The 23573-nt window shown below is 41.0% G+C and overlaps 1 protein-coding gene across 1 annotated transcript in view; it reads left to right on the top strand.

The window, feature by feature from the left end:
* LOC139729068 (mucin-5B-like) overlaps positions 1-23573 on the top strand; it is a 34602-nt gene that overhangs the window by 10653 nt on the left and 376 nt on the right. Inside the window, exons 11-30 of the mRNA XM_071639995.1 lie at positions 420-564; positions 1187-1354; positions 2165-2332; positions 2836-3079; positions 3851-4138; positions 5218-5264; positions 6006-6206; positions 6784-6968; positions 7497-7604; positions 8262-8547; positions 8877-9143; positions 9764-9999; positions 11080-11284; positions 12067-12396; positions 13700-13873; positions 14914-14952; positions 18430-18864; positions 19562-19990; positions 20635-21069; positions 23075-23536. Coding sequence (XP_071496096.1) covers positions 420-564; positions 1187-1354; positions 2165-2332; positions 2836-3079; positions 3851-4138; positions 5218-5264; positions 6006-6206; positions 6784-6968; positions 7497-7604; positions 8262-8547; positions 8877-9143; positions 9764-9999; positions 11080-11284; positions 12067-12396; positions 13700-13873; positions 14914-14952; positions 18430-18864; positions 19562-19990; positions 20635-21069; positions 23075-23536 — 4852 coding nt within the window. The remainder of the gene's footprint in view (positions 1-419; positions 565-1186; positions 1355-2164; positions 2333-2835; positions 3080-3850; positions 4139-5217; positions 5265-6005; positions 6207-6783; positions 6969-7496; positions 7605-8261; positions 8548-8876; positions 9144-9763; positions 10000-11079; positions 11285-12066; positions 12397-13699; positions 13874-14913; positions 14953-18429; positions 18865-19561; positions 19991-20634; positions 21070-23074; positions 23537-23573) is intronic.

The following is a 23573-nucleotide window of genomic DNA, read 5'->3' as shown; positions in this document are numbered from 1 at the left end:
TTTGGCTATTGGAAAATGAGATCATAAAATCAGTTCATGAGTGCTTCACTTGCATTGACCCCCCCCCCCCCCCCCCCCACACACCTTTCGAAAGTTCTCTCCTAGACATTTTGGTAAAGTTTGATGCAAGTATTGGAAAAAATAATGATGAGTCACGTTCATGTGCAGATGTACTTCGACTGATTTTTTAATTGAAAATGTGTTCATTCCAAAGAGATCGACACCAAGAAGTTGAACGAACCTGCCCGAATTCTCTTGGTTTAAGATTTAGCTTGTTGATATTGTAGCTTCGATCAATCGTGCGTAGGTATCGTTTGTTACAAAATATTGCTTAATCTTAGCATGACGTCATTGCTTTAGACGGTAACATCATTTTTTCTGTTCCTTAAACCCATTCTGATGCAATTGCATATTCAAAGGCGGTGATGTCCAATGGGCTTACCATCATATTTGATGGCAACAACCGAGTTGTTGTTATGGCGGATGAGAGACATATCAACTCTACCTGTGGTCTGTGTGGTACCTACAACAACAACCAACGAGATGACTTTTACACGGAGGCTGGTAAGTCTCGTAGCCTCCTTTTACTTTTCAGTCTGTCAGATGTTTTTTGTTTTGTTTTGTTTTTAATCCTACGCCACTAGAAATACAATACCGACAATTCCACCATACACGCAATCTTCTGTTGTTAGTTTTGAAGAATAAGCGTGACTGTTCGTAACGGTGTAAATAATGACATGATCACGGTATGATGATGACGTAAAGTACAATGTATTCATAATCGACAAACAATTAGAATGAATTAATTGTTTGATGGGAGTGGACATTAAATTTAATGAGCGAGAGATGGCAATGGAAAAGCTGTTTGGGCAAATTTTTGGCATCGATAATGAAATCAAAACGTCTACAAAATGTTATTGCTACTTGTCATTTGATTTGACGTTTGTGTAGAGACAGCTTGCTTCTTTCCTTCCCGTATTGGGGCATGCATTTCAACTTTTTTTTTTCTTAATATCGAAAATGGATTAAAAAGGGGCCTGAGATTTCAATTCTGGCAGAATCTTAGCTGGAGGCGAAATGGCAAACTTACACAATTATGTCATTACAGGTAGTCATTTAATCTTGACCACTTAGGTCGAGAGAATGGTCCCCAATCTTATGATGTAACCAAAATCATTGCGTATAGGTGACACCGAATCCAACCCGTCGTCATTCGCCAACAAGTGGAAGATCGGCTCCTCGTGTGCTGATGCCGAAGACGACCAGGCAACGGACCCTTGTGACCTTTACTCACAGAAGTCGCTGACGGCGGAACAAGAGTGTTACAGGCTATACATCGACGACGCGTTTGCCCGTAAGAACATCTTGTATACTCTGTCTCGTTCATTATAATATCCATTACGTCGGCACCGGCTTGATATGGATAGAAGGACTTCGGGATGTACTCTCGCAGATTCATTATGACTTACATTAATTCATTATGTGGCAATGAGTCAATGTGCACAAATTTCACACACATCGATGGACAGGAAATACACGTCACACACAAAGGGTTAAGATATTAATGCTGCTTAATGGCCGTTATATGTTAATATGTTCACTAGTAATTTTCTGCAACACAGGAAATAGCGACTCGTTATTTGATCATAGAGCAGTTCTAGTAGTCCTGCAGTAGATCAGCTTACTAACATCGTCATTGTTAGTTTTTTTCCGTCCTGGCGCATGAACGGGCTATTCTCTTAGTCTGTACCTAAAAAAAACACCTGTCAATACTTTGAATCCAGTTTGCATACATTAGTTGTTGCTACGTAGGGCGAACTACGAGGCTTTCAGGTTGTCATGAAGAACTAATGTCAGGAAGGCGTGCATAAAATTTGAATATATCATCAAACCGGTCTATTTTAAGGACAGGCGATGTTTTGCCAAAGAAGCCTAGAGTGTAATCATGAGGCACGTATGGTGCCACGATCAGTACACATCTTTAGTAAAACTATTTAGGCCTAATGTGCGTGAAAAGTGGGTAGACAAGTGAGCAACATTTCAACTTCTCTTCCAGTCGTTGAACACAAATCCCAGGAAAAAAAAATGAAGAGAGCAAAGGACGACACTCAGACCAGTATGACACCAGCCTGTTAAAATCGAATTCTCCTTCTCCCTCTCGTAGCTTGTCGCCAGTTCGTTGACCCTGAAATCTACTACGAATCTTGCCGACGTGACGTGTGCAACTGCGAGAACGGAGACTCCTGCAAGTGCGATATCTTCGCCATGTATGCAACCCAGTGCTCACTGAAAGGTGTAATCATCAACTGGCGCTCTGAAGTACCCGGCTGCGGTAAGCATCGACTCCAGCTATTTTTTTGCTCGAAGGTTGATTTGATTTGATTTGATTTGATTGTCGACATTATGATTTCAGTAAACTGGAAATCCATCAGCTCGGGAAACGTTCTCAGCAGGGTTCCAATGCACTTTCTGCTTAATGCTTTTCGATTTATTGTTTGTCTTATGTAGGATGAATTCATTGCTCGAAGTTTTCCACGCTTACACGTGACCTTAATAAATTAGATGTTTTGATGAATCATAAAAGAGATCAGGTAAGATGTAAGTACAAAAAAGATTATTAATGCTCCTTTACCATAGAGTCGACGTAGGATTTTGTGTTAACTCCTACGGCGGTTTTTCTAATGTTTGTAGTGATAAGAGAATGGTCATGCATTGTTATACAGTCCTTTATCCGTGAACGCGTGAATCCACGCAACTTGGTCCATGTTAACTCTTATTTGAATTGAACATGAAATTGTTATCGTTATCGTGTTTTGACCACTCTCTTCCCTCCAGGAATCAAATGTGAAAAGGGTCTGGTCTACAGCGCGTGCCACCCCATGTGCTCAACTACATGCAACGCTCTCTCCTCCAACTCCGTCTGCGAGGACGCATGTGTTGAAGGTTGCGCATGCCCAGACGGGTCCCTCATGACTCCCAACGGCGCATGCGTGGCACCGGAGAATTGCGGCTGCGTCGATCCGGACACGGGAAAGAGATTTGGCCCGGGCGAGAGAATCGAGAAGGGATGTGGAGGCTGGTGAGTTCACAGCAGACATAATGCTCTGTTTTAACAGACCTTACCCCGACAACGTCGGGACAATGTCTGGAGAACAAAAATTTTCACCTCGGGCAATAAAACTGCAGAAGAGAGCGAGGGGTACGTTCTTATCATTAATAAACAGACACACATCAAAGACTTTATCAGGGTAGTTTTCCATAAACAACCTACCCCTTCATGAGCGAAGGGGCCTTTGTATCAAAGGAATGTTACCACGAGAGCGTTTTAACAGAAGGGTTGCCGGGGGTAATGTTGGGGTGATACGGGGCAATTACCCTAGCTACCTAGGGTATAATTTGGTAAAAAATTACCGCAACAACGCCGGACGCAGCAACAATATTTTACGGGCACCGTTTCAACAGGCAGGGTTATGAAAAAGAGAGAGATTGTCCGATCATTGTCGCGGTAACTCTGGTTTGAACGGTTCTGTTAAAACAGTGATAAAGAAAGTTTGTACAGATAAAATTAGCTGTCAATGTCATTATAGGAAGCTTACCATCTCAGCCACTACATATTGTCTGTTCTATGTATTATCTATCATAATTATGACATTAGTCGGATTTTTTTCTTTAGAAAATTACTTGCTTATGGTTGGCTTGTAGTTTGTTTGCTTACTGTTGACTCTTCCTTATAAATATAAGGAACACAATATTAGGCCAGTGGAAGCGCTTTGTTTCGTAAAATCGAAAGTTAGTAAATCACGGTGAAAAGTTGGCGATCCTTGATATTTTGATCGTGTTTTCAACACAGTACCTGCAAATTGGGTGCCTGGGTGTGCGAGGAGCTGGATTGTCCGCAGAGCGCATGCGGGATGAACGAAGATTACGTCCGATGCGTCAGTCCCTGCGTCAAGACCTGCGCCAATATGCATGAGTTCGAGGATTGCTCGGCCGCCACCTGCTACGGTGGATGCGCCTGTACCGAGTTCACGGTGTGGAACGGAACCAGCTGCGTGCTGCCGACCAGCTGCCCGTGCCACCACGGCGGACACAGTTACGAGGAGGGTGACGTCATCCAGACGGACGAGTGCCACTCGTGGTGAGTTTGGAAGGCATCTAGCCTGTCTGTGTATGGAACGCCAAATATGGTTGTACGTTCTGAGTAAATACAAATGTGGACGTTGTAAACAGTGCTGTATTCTTAAATGCATTAATGGATGAGTTTTCTTTGTGATATATCGATATCAAACAGCGAATTAGATTTACATATTATAACGGTCATCAAAGGTTATTATTCCAGAATGTGATTTACCAAAGAATGTTTAAAGATGTTTAACCTTGTACAAAGAACATTCCTCAATATTATGGCAAAGACTGTTATTTACGTTGAGGATTCCGTCGTGGAATAACTCAGTGACATTAGATTATGTGCTATCAATGAAAATTTGTCCATGTCTGTGTAATCTTTTCACTAATATGTTTATTGATTGTAGCAGAATAAAAAAAGATGGTTATTGTACTCACAACTGCAGCACTCGGTATGGCCGGTACAAGAGATACGTCATTTCGTCGTTCTCAGAGGCTGTTGTCGTTTGCATATTCATGATGTCTACGAAACACAATGGCCCGAATTCACGAAGGTGGTACAATAAACTATGGTTTAAATCATGGACAATTTGTATGGAGCGCCAAGTGTCGCATGGCCTATTTCGTTACGAAATCAGTCATTTTGTCGACGAAATGACCATTTCGTTGACGAAATGAATGATTCATTAACTAAATAGGCCATGCGACACTTGGCGCTCCATACAAATTGTCCATGGTTTAAACGATAGTTTCAATTGTACCACCTTCGTGAATTTGGGTCAGTGGATTCTTCACCTGTCAAAGGATGTAAGCCAATATACATACTGTAAAACAAGATATTTTTGCTGCATGATATTTTCGCGAATGGGAGCTGACGGCCTTATTCGCAGCATGAAATTTTCGCGAGTTGTGTCTAACATTTAATGTAGACAAGATCTTTACCATGCATTTTAATTTCGTGAAACTCGGCTCTCGCGAAATTCGCGAAATTAATATGTACGTGAACATTCCTCGTTTTGCAGGGTATAATGTCTTGAATGGATGTAAATTGTTCCTATATGGTACGTGTTTGTGGTTTGTTCTTATTTGCAGCACTTGTGAAAACAGCAAGTGGAAATGCAGGGAGAACCATTGTCATGGTATGTTTAATAATAACGAGCTATCCCTCACTGCAGAGGAGGCTAGTTTAGTTTATTCCAACCTTCATCAATGTTCATGTAAATTGATCCTTTTGGGTATATATTGAGTGTGTATATTGTATTACTTAGACGTCAAATGCTGTGTGTCCGAAGAGCGTACACATACCTTTTCTCTCACTTTACTTTCATTGAGAAAAAAAAAAGTTTACATTTTACGCATTTCTGTTTTTGTTTTGATATGATGAAATACATGTATAAAATGTGATCTTGAAGCGAAAGCTGAATTGATTGAGTTTTCACTAGTATTCCTTGGTCAGTTTTCTTTTCTTTTTTATCTGAATATAACTATTCAGTTTAGTGTAAGGAACTCAGAGTTATTAGTATCTTGACCAGTATTTATCTGTTTTATTTTGTGTCATACAGTGGTTAGTCGATTTATAATACTAGGAATAACAGCCATAATACACTCTACGACGGTGTGAACGGAGAACAATATTTCCATGTAGAAAAAGGTGAGGAGAAAAAGAGTCAATGTGCCCTTTACACGAAGCCATTGAGGAAATGGTCATGCGCCCTGCCTGATTATCACGACATTTGAAATTATGCCTACGTGCCCAACAACCATTCAGCGACGTAACTATATCAATAATTATTCAGCAGTGCAAATTTTCAATAAAACCTGCAAAATATCATTCGTCAATGCTTTCATGTGCCTGTTTTCTGAAACGTGATGATTATTAGGCGTGTGCACGGCTTGGGGCGACCCTCACTACAAGACATTCGACGGTAAGCTCTTCGACTTCCAGGGCGACTGCGACTACGTGCTGGTGACCGACAGCGTCAGTCAGGCGTCCGGAATCGCTTTCTTCCACGTCGTCATTGGCAACATCCCGTGTGGAACTAGCGGCGTCACTTGCACCAAGTCTATCACCTTTACTATCGGTGAGGGCGGTCTTTGCAACTGTATGAGACAAGAACACACGAAGCTTTTATGAGTCTGTCGTATGGAGTTAATGAGGATATGTAACCTCATAGCAAACAAAAAAATAATCTTTGAGATCTCTTAAAACTGTGACAATGAAATTTTCCACTTCTTACCAGCTGTTTCTGCGATGGAACTCGACTACAGGTTTTTTTTTTTTTTTTTTCATTCGAATTGTACTTCATGTGGAAGTGATGTCTAGTTGCTTTCTCTATGGCAAATTATAACTTGCATTTCTTAGGTCATTTCAACGTAGACTGATTGAAAATTTAAACGAATTCATAATTTATTTTTTCTCTTTGAAAGAAACTTTGAAAAAGTAATATTTGAACCATTTTTATGTAACAGGAGAAAATAATGTCGACTTCTTTGTATTTTTTCAGCACCATTTCTTTTATCAGGAAACATTTTCCCCACGTCATACTCACCACAATAGTCGCTGAGTTTCGTATTTTCAACAACACGGATTTTCTTTTTCTCAGTCTTTAATTCTTTCATCAAAACCATTTATCCTTACGCATGTGCGTCCTCCTACAGGAACCGGTGAGAATCAAGAAAAGTTGCAGCTGGTCCGAGGCAAGCCCGTTCCGCAGTCAGCCGGTTCATTCCAGATCAGTCTGGTTGGCTCGCACGTCTACGTTCACACCAAAATCGGCGTGACTCTGCTCTGGGATCAGGGCACATGGATTCAGGTCAAGATCGATCCCATGTACAAAGGAAAGGTACGAAGGTTGTCTGGAGGTGCAACCATCTTGATAAGTATCATTACTGCAGTATCCCTCCCCGACATCCTTTTCCTTCTTCTAAATCCCATTACTATTATGATTATGATTACGATTATGATTATGATTATGATTATTGCATTGTTATTACAATGTATTTGTGTGATGTTAATCGTTGTCTTTATCATTTGTAATTTTTTTTGTTATTGCTGCTGGCCATCAGAGTAAAAATGTTCACGTCACCGGAAGTTCAACATCATCGGGAAGTTCAGCTTTCGTTGAAATTTAAAGGCACTTTTCTTGTTAAGACTGTTCTTTAATCTTGAATGACCATCTGACGATACTTATAGGTTGACCAATGAGATTGACCAATATTAGAGATGGGACAAGGAAACATCACGATGAGAATCGTGCGTTTATTCCCTTTATAGATTGTTGATTATTAGTTTGAAATCCAATGTCGCGAAATCACCGCAGGAAATGTCGTTCATTTTGTCCTTGCCTTGTTTTGTATAATCCCGACGTTAGGTTGGCGGTCTCTGCGGAAACTTCAACGACCTGGTCAGTGACGACTTTCTGTCCCCTGCCGGGGGTCTGCCCGAGACTTCGTCCATCGACTTTGGTAACAGCTGGAAGGTAAGGGTATTGTTATTCATTATCATTATTAAAAAAAAACTATCCTTTTTTAACTGAATGATTTGAAAGCACCGACGTTTTCCTTCATATTTCATGTCTGGTGAACACATTATTGTTAGAAAATTAAGCAAAAACAAGAATTAAAGAACAACGATGAAGAAGTACGTAAAAGTTCTTAACTTTCATTATCATCGCTTGCAATGTGGTTCATATTGTCCAAATACTCCCATGGAAGTATTCAGGCAGAGTCCCAAACTTCTTGCATGTTGTCATAGTGTCAAACTTTGAATGCCACAGACTAGTTTTAAGGGCATGGTTTTGAAACACACGTAATAAAACTTCACAAGACATTGAATTCATCTCGGGACATAATACATTCCACGCGTTCCAGATTTACGATGATGCTACAGAGGGTACCATTAGAAAGAACAAGTGATGTTGATGAGCACTTAATTATTCCACGTAGTCTGGATGATTACTTGAGGGAATAAGAGATATCATTGCGTGACTTTCATGTGTCTTTACTGTCCCAGCTAGTTGTCAACCGAATCTCTCCTTGATCGTTTTTAATGTCCCTGGCCCTCTCGGTAGAGAGTGCTGCAACAAGCAGCAAAAAATGCTGCAACAACCCTAATTGGTATGTCTCATTTCCTGCAGGTCCATGAGTACTGCCCTCGCCCGTCGCACCTCCTCCATCCGTGCATCCAAAACCCGTTCCGTCGGGCCTGGGCCATGCGGCAGTGCAGCGTCCTCAAGTCGGAGCTCTTCGCGCCCTGCCACTGCGAGGTGAGCTACCTGCCGTACTACACACGATGCGTTTACGACACGTGCGGCTGTGACTACGGCGGGGACTGCGAATGCCTGTGCACGGCCATCTCGACGTACGCGCAGGAATGTAACGCGCACGGCGTGCCTATCAAATGGCGCTCCAATGACCTCTGCCGTAAGTTGAGTCCAAAGAGCCTTTCCCACGTAAAGTGAGTGTATACTGAGAAAAACGTCTTTGGTTGAGTCCCAGTTGTAAAGAATCGTTGCATTCTACAACTGTCCTAGCTTGTGATCAGAGCGGCAGAAGATGCAATTTCTTTATTACGTCATGTGCTTTAAATTGTACTGAAGAGAGATAGAGAAAATAACATACGCATGTGAATTCATAAATTTGTACCGTTTTCATGCTTGTTGCCGTTTATCTCTACGTCACAATCTAAATTCTCAAGAAAATCATGCTAGATGAATAGACATTATATTTCATAATTTGTCATGTTTCTGCAGCTATCCAGTGCGACGGATGCCGAGAGTACGACCCTTGCATTCCCGTATGCAACGTGTGCGGCCACGAGGACCGTTGGGACGAGAACGGAGAATGCCCAGACACCTGTGTGGAAGGTTGCAGCTGCCCCGACGGTCAGTTCCACCAGGATGGGGAGTGCGTGGAGGAGTGTATCACTACCACTCCGTCGACGACCACGGCTTACATCTCCACGACCCCACCCTGGTCGACAACGCCGGAAACAATCACGACTCCACAGTTCGAGATGTGTGAGTGTCATACGGTTTAAAATTTGTATTTATGAGCGTAATTAAGTTTGTATAAGTATAGTTTGCATGGATGGTGTGAGCGTGTGCGCGTGCGTGGTGTGTCTTTGTATGTGTCAAAATGGATATGTTGCTGCAATAACGACTTTTTTTTTTCAAACGTTATACTATTGAGTTCTTGTCCATACCACTGCTTAGAAATGAAGGGATGAATGATTGGAACAATGAAATGACCCACGGAAAAAAAAAAACATACAAAAATTATGATTTATGAAATAAATCGTGAAATCACAGCAGGACAGGGAATAAACTCTTAGAACGTTTTGCTCCCACTTATTGAAGTTATACTTTTTGCGCTACGAAATTTTGTATTTAAAGAGGACTAGAAATGAAGCTTGTCTGGTGTCTAGTCGGCAGTACGCATTCGCTTCATAACCAAGCGGTTGCAAAAATTCAATCTTCACTAATACTTGTTACAATAGCTTTTATGGTTGTTCTTTACATAATACATTCAGATTAGTTATCCTCAATTTAAATGCTCGAAAACTAACATACATTTGATGAATTTTCGAGGATAAAACAATTATAATGCCTGCTAAAAATGAATGAACGTGTCACTCTAGGCATTTGCACCGGCTACGGCGATCCGCACTACGTGGACTTCAACGGTAACCACTTCGATCACCAGGGCATCTGCACGTACATTCTTAGTGAGGAGGCGGCCGATTCACCCGTCTACTCTGTCTATGTTCACAACGTGGAGTGCGCTGAACTCCCGGGAACGTCTTGCACCAAAGACATTGAAATTGTCTATGATGGCTACAGTGTCAAGCTACTTTCCAGCTTCTCTGCGGACGGGGTAAGGATATGAAGCTCTGAAAGTTTGGTGTAATGCAGAGGCGGATCCAGAGGGGGCGCACCGGGGGCACGCCCCCTTTACTTTTCGTTAAAAGCAAAAGAAATCAAAAGAAAAAAAAATGAAAATAAATCCGGCAGTGGCACCAAAAATATTAGTTGCCCCCCCCCCCCCTTTTACAGAATTCCTGGATCCGCCCCTGTAATGGAACGTAAAATGAACTCGTCATCTTGAAATTCCCAAAGATGTTTTTTTTTTTCTTAAAGGGTTATCACTTTCCAATAGGCAATGTGATCAAAATTCTAGTGGTTGCAAGCTATACCTGGTAATAAAACGAAACGATAACGATAACGATAGCCATATAGGAGCTGAAGAGATAGATTGAGCTAGCGTTATGTAAACTCGAGTCGTTCAGTGTAAAAGTGCCATAACATGCATGATATTTGCAGATTGACAGCAATAGGTCATAGCCTTTGTAAAAATCTTCACAATGAGGCGACATGTCTTATTTCTAGTGTCTTCACAATGAGAAGACACTAAAAATAAGAGTTTGACTGGCGACAGTTCTTTGGTATTGTAGAATGTGTGTTGACATTAACCAATCGAGATCATGATAAAAAAGAGACAGTAGAAAGACATGTTCCTTTCGTCGTGTTGTTCATGCACGAGTCACGCACACGAACTATGGACACCAAGTAAAACAGGCCCACGAGCTAAACACTAGGCAAAATATGCCTGGGGTAATTTAGCCCGTGAACCGTGTAAGTCGCGGGCCTATTTTGACTCGATGTCGTCACTGTAGTCATGCGCCTGAATCGTTTACATACAGTAATACTAGTAGTGCATAGCTCGTGGGCTGTATGACTCGTGGGTGTCTAACTCGTGACGTATACCATTTTCAGCACCCAGGTTTACAACGCTTTGATCAATTAAACTCGCTTTTGTTTTCTCTTGCTTTCCCTGCTACTTCAAACACAATACGCGCGCGCCCACTCACAAACACACACACACACACACACACACACACACACACACATATATACACACACACACACATATACGCACACACAATGCTGACTACAGGCTCCTCTAGTTGTTGTGGATGATATTCCGTACAAGGCACCAGTGGACTTTCTCCCGTCTTTCCAAGTCATTTGCGTGGGTCTTGACATCATCTACCAGGCTCCTGAAATTGGCCTGGAGGTTCGATTTGTGCCCTGGACGAATTACTATTTCAGCGTAGAAGTGCCAAAGGCGCGATTCTACGACAGCACCTTTGGGCTTTGCGGTAAGCAGATTGTATCTTTTGATAGTGGAAGCTGGGTTGGACCTTTCCTTGTTTTTCTCTCAGACTGTATGTTTGTGTTCATGTTTAACATTGTCTTTAGAGAGAAGAAGGGGCGGGAACTGTTATGTTGGGCTGATCGTTTAAGATTGATTTTATGCAGTTTTGTGTGTGTCGTAGTTTGAATTCAGTTGTCTCAAGACGCTTAATTGTTTTTTTTTTTTTGCTGTGTTTTGTTTTGGTCTATTGTTTTTGTTTTGACCAGGGGGTGGATTTTGCATCCACGTTCATGTAACACATAGAAATAAACATGATGATACAGGTTTCTATATCTGAAAGGTTCTGAGTAATCGCTCTGTAGACTTGTAACAGTAAGGCGACATTTGTCGAATACACTCAGTTTTTTACAGTTTTCCATCATGGCCAGAAGAGATTCAGTTTTCTTGTCACGTTAATACCTGCAGTCTCTCTACAATTTCAACGTTATTTCAATAACATTTATTTTAAAGATGAATTGTTAAACTTAACTTGGGGTGACTCCGTGTGACATTCTCTCTGTAAATTTTGAAAACAAAACAATTTGGTTTCACCTTTAAGGCAATGACCCCCCCCCCCCCAAAAAAAAAAAAAAAAAAAAACAACAACCTAGAAGAACGAGGGAATGGAGTCAAATGTAAAGAAAGTGATGGTTTTTGTTATCGTGTTTTGTTTCGTTATTCAACGCACTCAACAATTTACAATATCGATCGAATGTCTGAACGATGTGCGATACCATTCGACTACAGGAAACTGCGGGAAAAACGAAACCACGTGCGAAACTGACGACAACTGTTGCGACCACGTGTACCCACCCGAGGACAGGGACAAGTGTGGCTGCGATGAAACCGTCACTCCCTGCCCGCCCGACGAGGAAACCTGGGACTGGTGCCGAGCTATCTACACGGGGCCCGGGTTCAAGAGATGCCACGACGTGGTCGACCCAGCCCCGTACTTCATCAACTGTCTCTACGACAACTGTTTCGCCGACAACCCCAACTGCTGGTCGTTCGAGGCCTACGCCACGGAGTGTGCCAACCAGGGGGTGTGTTTGGACTGGAGGCAGGATGACTTTTGTCGTAAGTAACCAATAAAAACAATAAACAAAAATAATCTCACAAACTGAAGCACCTTATCTCATCCATGCCCTCTATACCGTAGTGCGCGCAAGTAGCGTGTAGGCCTACCAGCGAATTCTACATAATTTTCCAAAGTTTCTGTAAAATCATTCAGTTGGCCTCAACAAAATCAGTGTGGGTGATTATGTCAAAGTTGTTACGTAATAGATAAGATTTATTCGCGATAACCCTATCATTTTGGTGTCAGTATCTTTGCATTTTATATCGACTCTCAAACGTAGAAGATTTTTTTTTAATTACTTTTATCATTTTAGATATCGTTAAGATAACCAAAAGGATACTGTTATATATTTAAAAAAATACTAAAGCTTTTTTTCATTTTGTGCCATTTCGCTCTACTTTTTTTGTTTCACTGAGAAGTCAGTGTTTCACAGACTAATATTTTGTACCCAGGAACCAGAATTGTCCTTTGTGATGCGCTTCTATGTTGTCAAACAAGCTGTTTGGAATTCACACTTTTTTTTTTTGCATTTGTAAAAGAAAATGAGAGGAAAAGGAAAAAACCCACAGAAATAAATAAAATACGGCTTCAAGTAGACGCTGATTGACGGAGACAATCAAAAGTTAAATATTTTAGTCCTATTTATATTTTGTCGTCCACTTTATTTCACACCCCCGCCGAACTAAGTTATATGGGGTACATAGACGCGAGAGGTCGTATGGGCGGTCGGTCTGATGCAAATGCTGCATATCAAAGTTTTTTCTCCAGTGTTCAACCGCTTGAAGAGAAATTCGGCAATGTGTTGAGCTCCATGTAAAATTATGCACACAAATTTGTAGAGAATACTGGAAAGTGTGTTGCCATGGTAACAGCGCATCATGTCCCAAAACGAGGACAAAAAATCTTGAAGATGGAACTTCTCTATGTGCTAAGCAATTTAGATCCAGTTAAGCACACTTGTTGGACTTGACGCAAAGTTGTGTAGGATTAATTTGTAAGAGGATCAAAAAGTGTGTTGCCATGGTAATAGTGCTTTATGGTCCCAAAGTCAGAAAAAAAGCCTTGCAGACTGAAATTCTTAACTTTGTAAGCGATTAAAATGAAAAAGTTTGGCACACCTGGTGATTTTGAAGTAAAGTTGTGCAGACAAACATTTCAATAGTGGCGGGAAGTGTGTTGCCATGGTAACAGCAAATTAATTACTGTTATCATTTATCATTCAAGGAATAATACCAGTAAAGCAGGGTTAGTCATTTTTCAATGAGTATTCATCTACGTTGTCATTTGTCCTAATCTGTACAGCGATGGACTGCGAGGAACCCTTTGAGTACCGCCAGTGCGTGTGCCCTGCATTCCCATATGGCTGCGACCCACTCGATCCGATACACGGCGAAAGGCGCTGCCCGACGGAGCCAGTCAGCGGTTGCTTCTGTCCCGTAGGAACAAGGCCTGTGGGTGACACATGTGTACCTTGCTGTAAGTCCATCCCTCTTACTGAATGAAACAACCACACGGTACTAACACATAAAAGACCAATTTAATGTATACATCTTGATGAGAACAAATAGTGTCCTTTATTCTTTTGCTGTGTTTCTCCAGTCCGTCTTGTTTTCATTTAATTGCGATTTTTTCTGAGTAGAGCGAAAGTGCATTTTCATGGTTTTTTTTGACGATATCAAAGGAAAATTGTGAGGACATTAACTTATCAAATCACCCTTTTAAAAAATTCATACAATCAACCGCTCGAGAATTGTTTGGCAAAGATTGCCAAAAAATCACCATTTATAACTCTTCTAAAAACTGTCTTAATTTGATCATATTTCTACCGTTATGATAAATAAAATTGTACTTTTTTTTTTGCAGACAAAAATAGTAATCGGTTATTGCCCTTAGCATTCCTGTCATGACCACCTGTATCTACCCCCGTTATATCCAATGTCAGTGGCAAAGAGTACCAAATTGATGATGTCGCTGTGTTTGGTTATAGCTTGGGTTGCAGGAACCAGGGGCGAGAATAACCATTCAGGCCAGGTGAGGTTGATTAGAACCAGTTCCCATGGCGATGAGTGGCTATTACATCACACTAGTACGCTACTTTGCAGTGGTGTACCCCAGAGGTTAAAGGCATAATTTGCCATTTGCAGATGAAACAAAAACCCAACATTAGTGCTTTAGAATAGTCTTTAAATTTGAGTTAGGAATATAAACAACACTGTAAAAATTTGAATCGGTGAAATCGATGTTAAATATGGTTAAACATACAAAGTGTGAACAATTTATGATAAGAATGTTTCAAATCTAAACTGTCACAGTTACGGTTTGTTGAGAAAATACAAATATCGCCCTTACATTTTAGGCTCTGTCGCGAAGATTTTATATGATAGAATGTTTTGTGGCACAACAAGCCAACACATGTGCATTAAATGTCATATCTTAATTTTTTTAAATCACTTTGTCCAATGATAAACATGACCTTTAATGCGTTTCTTTACTTTTCTTTATTTCCAATGTCACAGCGACACCAACTGTACCCACAACAACTCCGCCAAGAGATCGTAAGTTGAAGCATTTAGATGATTCCCTCATCCCATCTCATTTCTCGTTTTATGTTATTTTGTGTTTAACGGCATGTCAAACAAATAATATATCGTATATATATATATATATATATGTATATATATATATATATATATTATATATACATTGTATTTATATCTTTCATTAATGAAGATGATCCTGTTCACTGATTGGTTTATACATACATGTGACTAAGAATAACAATGCTCTGTTAAAGACAAATGTGGCTGACGTCAAAATGCATTGCATAGTTATGTATACACTGTGCTATTAAATTATTCAAGTGACGTCATATGCCACAGTTATCGATAGCGTGTGCAAAGTCGTATTGGTATCGGTATCATCTACGAGGTATTAAGCGAGACCATTGTGTAAAATATCGTCCACTGCCAGCGGTACTCTAATCATCCTTCCTACTGCGAAGTTATGTGTGTACAAAAACAAACAAACACAACAACCCAATGAGAGATATCTATTGTAAGTTATAACATTATGTAATATTTTTCTAAAGATTCGTTTAAGGATATAAAACAAATATATCGTGCATTATTTCAATCCTATAGTAAAATTATGGATCCTCGGTGACAAGAAGAGCATCCATTTTCTATTATATCCCTCATGTAAAGCTTCTTGCCATAGGATTGTACAGAGCACGAACATGGTGTAGTTTTACTAGCTAGCTACGAGCAGCTGGATGCGGTGCAATTGGTTACTAGCCAGCGTGATATAGTACTTTTGGGAATCCACGATTTGCACCCATCGTGATCGTGTGATCGATATCTACATTTCTCACTTAAGAATGTACGCAGTGCGCGTAGTAGCGATACTTTTGAGCGACAGTCCTGTGGCTTGTAGCTAGCTAGCTAGCGATAAGAGAGCGCGCGGTGTGATGTGCGACAGCATTACAGAAATCTGTGTGGTGCGATGGCGTGGCCGGTCGGTGTGTAACGTGTGGACGTGTGATACGTGGCTTGCTATGCATTCAGCTCAATTGACAAAGTGACTGCTTCCAGTAACGGAAGAATGATCGCAGGAGGACACCATATCAGGTACGAATTAGGAATAAACTAAAACCAATTTTGAAGATGACCTGGGTAACGAAGCCGCTTTAGGCCTACTTCTAACGTAGTCCTGGACCTCGATCTTTCGGAGTTTTGCACGCTGTAGTGTAGCTCGTGTGTAGGAATCAACAACAGCGCAGCGGTGTCGTTCGCTGTCGTGCTGCTGCACTGCTACAGCCTAACGTTAGATTTATCGTTCACGAAACCTGCACACTTTTCCAAAAGGGAACCGTCATTACTCTAGTAAAATGCTCGAGAGGGATATAAAACAAATATCGACTGCTTTCTTTCGGGCCATGGTAAAACTATTTGACCTCGGTGATGTCTCAACAGTGCCATGTCCCTCGACTTCGTCTCGGGACATAGCACTGTTGAGACATCACCTCGGTGCAAATAGTTTTACCATCTCCCTCTGCAGCAGTCGATATTTGTATACTATTGTACGCACCTAAAAAAAAAAATAGTGCTAATCTTAACATCACCTTGGAATCAATCAGTTTACTAGAGGCTCACAGTGCATGGTATATTTCTTTATCTGTTTATCATACTTATAGGAGAATAAATCCAGTACGTGTGATAATCCCAAAATATGTTGACACACACGCATACAATATAGCAGACGGTGATAAACCTCTCACGAATACGATCTCTAAGAACTCGCCTGACTTTATGAACACAGTCCGTATATTATTGTTTCAAAAGCCTTCCCCTCGACAGAATTATAAATTCTTCAAGAAGATTCCACCAGCATCTAAACTTACATTGTATTTGATAATCAATAGTGACTCATCTACTGGTCAACACGCTTTGTCCATACAGCTTTGGACTCCTCTATATTGCCAACTTACACACAAACATTTTATGCAATCAGGAGGAAATTACCTTTATACATGCTTTATGGGTATCCTCGAAAACGTAAACGTCTAGCGTGTTGTTTCCTATGTTCCCATATTTGATGTATTTTACATCATTAGGGCATGACAGATCAATTCAATGATGGTGCCCCTCCGTTTGTTCCTGATTTGGAATACAGTTGAACCTCTCGTATCCGGACAAGTCGGGACCGGGGCTCATCCGGATAAGGGATTTGGCCGGATTTGGGAGACTCAATGCTTCATACATGTACATAATACACATGTACTGATGTAGCCCATTGTAGTACCACATGTAGTAATGTGTATACTGCAACCTTTTCATTGTTACACTCAGTAACAGACCCCAAAATAGAGGTTCGTGTTTGCAAGAATGAAATCATTTTCTTTTATAAATACTTGGGATGATTTACCTAAATAATTACTAAGAAATGTATCAAGTAGATCTTGAAAATAAACAGTACGAGTCGACGAAACTACGCTTCAAAATTTCGAGTGTTCAATATCATTCGTTGCTCAGCAAATGACTCAAAACAATGCATGTCTATCTAGTCATTATCGACGGCTGTGTATGGACCTATAAAGTGGCAATGCGATATGAGAGGACTCGAGCGCATAATCTGTCCATGTTCTTGCGATGATTTGGGGATGTTTGGGGATGTTAAAATGTCTTGTTTGGAAGGTAAGCAATTTGGAAGGAAATTTGATGTAATGTATGTTAATCACGTTGGAAGTAATTCATGTGTGTTTGTGTAGAAGTTCTCAAGGAGTTAGGAAACCCCCTTTCCTCCCGTAATTATTAAAAATATAATATAAAAAAAAATCACGGCGAGATTGCGTCCGTATAATAGAGAGATCCGGATAAAGGGAGGCCGGATAAGAGAGGTTCAACTGTAGTTGTATTCGATTGCGAGTTTGGCCATTATAGAAATGAATCGGCTTCAGTAACATTAATAGAACCGTGCACTTATTTCAGTGTCTAATTTCCATCAAAATTGATTACTCCTAAAATACTAAATGAAGGAAACTATTTTGGAACTGGATTCACATGTCTAACCCCATTGTTACAGATAAGCCATGAACGTTGACTTTCATGAAGTTAAGCAAATTATGTCTTTACGGCCAGTTTCCTAACTATAAATTATGTTAGAATATGCTATCACGAATACATCATACTCATGATGTATTCAACATCTGTAAATATGGGTATTCTTTCTTTTGGATTCTTTTCTCAACCACCAATTTACGAGAGCTTGATTGTCAACATTGTAAGTTTATTTTTTTTAAATTCACACAAGATATATTCCGATTTCACTTCGTTTGCATTAATCGTAACATGCGCTTTCTAATTTGTTATGCATCGTCGGTATCTTGAATTCAATCCCTGAAACCTTTAATGAAATGGCAATTATAAAACTTGCAGCAAGTTAAAAAAAAACACTCGGTAACTTGCTTCAATAAGAGGCAATTTCATATGTTCAGAGTGTACTTTAGTTCTTCACAAATTCATTTTATACAACAGCTTGCGAGAAATGTCTGAATTTCTGCGTCTGGACACCTTGGTGCAACGATGAGGCCCCTGGTAGGTTGGCAAGCGATGCTCTTGTGGAAGAGGAACTTCTTTCGGACGTTCAGCACTATCCCGGATTCCCAGCCATCTGCATCATCCGCAGAGACGTGGAATGCCGAACTGTCGACACACATATGTACGCCAACGAGACCGACGACGCAGCAACGTGTGACCCTGACATTGGTCTACAGTGTAGAAATGGTCCTCTGCGTCCCCCTTGTAGGGATTACGAAATAAGGTTCCTCTGTTGTGGTACCACGTGTCCTCCTGCTTGTTGGCCAAAACTAACAACGCCTGAGACTACAACACCACATTCTCCACCACCTACAATTACGTTACCCGAAACAACGACAACAGGAAAACCTCCAACGACAAAGCGACCGCCGGGTAAGGCAATATCATATTGTCCTCAGCTTGACTGATATCAGGAAAAAATTAGAATTCATAGAATACTTTGACATCATTGCATCGCATCCGAATATGAAATGAATTATTAAGCGTGACATACTGAGAGCATATGCAAGTTTTAACCCGGAAATTCAAATCTTTGGTTTTTTTTAAATTCTTTCGAGGCAACACTAAAAGATATCATACTAGTCGAAATGCGATTGTAGGCTTTCCACCAGACCCTCACACAATGTGGTCACTTATCCTAAAGAAAAAATAAAGAAGCCTTTCTTTATGTCCAGGTATTGAAAGAATCCTAAGTGATTTGTTGAATTTGACAAAAACGACATATTGCTTGGTAACCGATTACTTCTCTAAAGATTGAAGGCTTGATTGTAATCAAACATGAAGGACTCATCTATGTCTAAAATAGAAGGTAAAACGATACTTTTGATACAACGTTAACATGTTGCATGAAATTGAAACAAAAAACGTGTAGAATTAGCTATCGATTATCATGTGATATCAGCTGCTGAACTTGAAATTCAGAAAGGAATTCAAGATTAACAGCTGACGACAAAAGAGTGAGGAATGACGACAAAAGGTAATTCTTTTGTCGTCAATGGCCTCCGCCGAGAATTCAAGTCTTTGTTATTTGTTGACAGTCCCATATATAAAACGTACCTTGATTTGACAGATTGCCACAAATGTTTGAATTTCTGCGTCTGGACACCTTGGTGCAACGATGAGGCCCCTGGTAGGTTGGCAAGCGATGCTCTTGTGGAAGAGGAACTTCTTTCGGACGTTCAGCACCATCCCGGATTCCCAGCCTTTTGCATCATCCGCAGAGACGTGGAATGCCGAACTGTCGACACTCATATATACGCCAACGAGACCAACGACGCTGCAACGTGTGACCCTGACATTGGTCTGCAGTGCAGAAATGGTCCTCTGCGTCCCCCTTGTAGGGATTACGAAATAAGGTTCCTCTGTTGTGGTACCACATGTCCTCCTGCTTGTTGGCCTAAACTAACAACGCCCGAAACTACAACGCAACATTCTCCACCAACTAAAACTACCCCCGAAACAACGACAACAGAAAAACCTCCGACAAAGCGACCACCAGGTAATGCAATATCATATTGTCTTCACCGTGACTGATCTCAGGAAGATGTCATTTTCATCGAATACCTTTGTATCGCATCCGAATATTGAATGACTTATTAAAGTTTACTAACTGAGAGCATTTGCATATTTTAAAACCGGAAAATCAATTTTGTATTTTTTTGTTTGTTTTTCTTCCGAGCAACACTGAAAACAATCATAACATTTGAAATGGCGATCGTACTTTCCTCCGGACCTCCACACAATTTGGTTACCCATCCTTAAGAAAAAGTCAAGAAACCTTTCTTCATGTCTAGGTATTAAAGGAATTCTAAGTGAGTTGATGAATTTGACAAAAACGGAATATCGCTTGGTAAACGATTACTTCTTTGTTGATTGAAGGCTTGATTGTAATGAAATATGAAAGACTCATCTATGTCCAAAATAGAAGGTAAAAAGACACATTTGATACAAGGTTAACATGTTGCTTGAAATTGAAACATAAAAAGTGTAGAATTAGCTATCGATTATCATGTGATGTCAGCTGTTGAACTTGAGTTTCAGGAAGATTTGAGTATCCTTTTGTCATGAATGGCCTCAGCCGAGGATTCAAGTCTTTGTTATTTGTTGACAGTCCGATATATAAAACCTACCTTGATTTGACAGATTGCCACATATGTCTGAATTTCTGCGTCTGGACACCTTGGTGCAACGATGAGGCCCCTGGTAGGTTGGCAAGCGATGCTCTTGTGGAAGAGGAACTTCTTTCGGACGTTCAGCACTATCCCGGATTCCCAGCCTTCTGCATCATCCGCAGAGACGTGGAATGCCGAACTGTCGACACTCATATGTACGCCAACGAGACCGACGACGCTGCAACGTGTGACCCTGACATTGGTCTGCAGTGCAGAAATGGTCCTCTGCGTCCCCCTTGTAGGGATTACGAAATAAGGTTCCTCTGTTGTGGTACCACGTGTCCTCCTGCTTGTTGGCCAGAACCTACAACTAAACGAACACCACCACCTCCGACAACTGTAACATTCATCACGGACAAAACTACGTCTAGACCTCCGACACCACCGCCACCTCCTCCACCACCAGGTAATGCAATGGTCTCCTGTCTCTGTCGTCACTTATGTGAGGAACAAAAACGCAAATTCATGTAATTTGCTGACATAATTTGCCGCCAAAATGATATTATCCAAAGCCATATCTAGACACTCAAAAAATTGTCTTTCTTCTACCGAGTGACATTCCCGTAATACATTCGTAACGGTGAAAAGGGCAAAGTGTAAAAAGGGAAGGAGGTTTTATACACTCAAGTATTGCATGAACTTGGAATAGAAGTTCCTATAACCAGCTCTTTTTTACTGGAGGTAAAGGAGGCCCTTTTTTCAAGGGGCGGGGGCTGTGCGAAGGCCAAGAATTTGAGCCTTTGATCAGTGTCGCCCGATCTGAAGGGGAGGGGGGGGGGGGGGGGGGGAGGGGAGGCCAAGGGCCGAGGGAGATGGTGTTGTGTTAAGGGTAAGTTGGGTCCCCCACCTTCGGTGGAATATTTACGTAATTTTAAAGGGCACAATTCTTAGCAATGAATAATCACATTCGATGTTCTTATGGATATTCAGGAAGAGCTGACACAGGAAGATCTATGGATTGAGATAAAAGACTTGATAATTAGTTCAGCTAAGAAACACCTTCCTGTGAAACGTTGTAAAAAGACGACACTCTGGTTATCTCTAGATATGATTGATCTAGCTGATGAAAGTCGAAAACATCAAGAGGCTGGTCTGCAGAACAGTGTGTTGTATCGCAAACTCACTGTAATGAAATCCAGCTGGTGTCAAGAAGAGACAATGATAACCATTTGAATGAGCTTTGTAAAAACATTGAAGATCACAGTGCTCCTAACAACAGTAGAAGCCTGTTCAGGGGGGTTAAAAAACTTACTGGTTGGAAATCAGCCCGGTTGGCAGTCATCAATGATGAGAACGGGAATGTGTAGACCGAGAGTGAAGATATCTAAGAAAGATGGAAGAACGACTGTGAGGTTCTCTTTACATCCCAAGAGGTTGACTCAACTGTTACAATTGATGTCGATGAAGATGAACCAAATGTTATGCAGAAATTATAGAAGTAATGCAGAAATTAAGGAAGAATAAATCTCCTGCCATAGATGATATTCAAGGTGAATTGCTTAAGTGTACTGATGACCAGGGTAGCAAAATTATATGAAAACTATGCAATAGGATCTGGCACACAAAATCCTGGCTAGAGGACCTCAAACGATCCATCTTCCTCACACTTTCAAAGAAGGGGGACATTACAAAGCAGGTGCAAAAACAACCTCACCATACCTCTGATATTCAATGCTACCAAAATCCTCTTGCCTATCCTGAATGAACGTCGCGGACAGTACTATAAAAGAGAGTCCCCCCCCCCCCCCCGAATAGACTGGTTTCAGGAGAGGAAGGGGCACCAGAGATCTTATTCTTGCTAGTATTCCGTAGATTGTAGGAGAGTGCAAAGGACATCAAAGGAAGACATGCCTCTTTCTTTTTTATTATGCCAAAACATTTTTTTTTCCACAAAGAAAATTTATTCATATAAACATTCAGGTACAAAATAAAATGATGTCACATGCAGTACATAAAGACAAATGATCGAAAATTGACAGGTAACTGCGAAACAGTTAATTAATGTAGATACGATTCCAATTAATATTAGATACAAAACCTTTGGTTTTCTAAGATATTTATATTCGTCTACTTTCTTTGCTTGTTTTAAGAATTGACAAACTTGGCTAAAATGCCAAAACATTTGACTATGTCCAGCATGGAGCTTCGCGGAACTTGCTTCTTGCACTTGGAGTTCCATCTCATATGCCAGAGTTAATTAAGAACTTGTATGATGGCCAGCTTTCATATGTACGCACAGATAAAAGAAAACAGTGATTATGTTTTTGCTTCGACAAGGCGTCAGCTTGGGCTGTATTCTCTCGCCGAGACTTTTCAAGATATATGCAGATTTATTCATGCGTAAAGCCCTTGATGAATAGGATAGAGGTATGCCATGAGCTTGACTCATTATTACTTCTTTGATTTAACAGAGTGCGGAAAATGTTTGAATTTCTGCGTCTGGACACCTTGGTGCAACGATGAGGCCCCTGGTAGGTTGGCAAGCGATGCTCTTGTGGAAGAGGAACTTCTTTCGGACGTTCAGCACTATCCCGGATTCCCAGCCTTCTGCATCATCCGCAGAGACGTGGAATGCCGAACTGTCGACACTCATATGTACGCCAACGAGACCGACGACGCTGCAACGTGTGACCCTGACATTGGTCTGCAGTGCAGAAATGGTCCTCTGCGTCCCCCTTGTAGGGATTACGAAATAAGGTTCCTCTGTTGTGGTACCACGTGTCCTCCTAAATGTCGGCCAACACCACCACCTCCTCCTCCTCCTACAACTACACCACCAGTCATCATTGAAACAACTACGCCTAAAACGCGACCTCCGCCAACACCGAAACCACCGACACCACCAGGTAACGGAATGGCAGAACGTCTTTATTGTGATTGTTTTCAAACAAATACAATTTTATATTACTA

The sequence above is a fragment of the Diadema antillarum genome, unplaced genomic scaffold (assembly GCF_040938485.1).
Source record: "Diadema antillarum isolate AM-2024a unplaced genomic scaffold, OU_Dant_1.0 seq00000217_RagTag, whole genome shotgun sequence".
Classification (NCBI taxonomy): domain Eukaryota; kingdom Metazoa; phylum Echinodermata; class Echinoidea; order Diadematoida; family Diadematidae; genus Diadema; species Diadema antillarum.
This window is presented reverse-complemented; position numbering and strand designations above follow the sequence as displayed.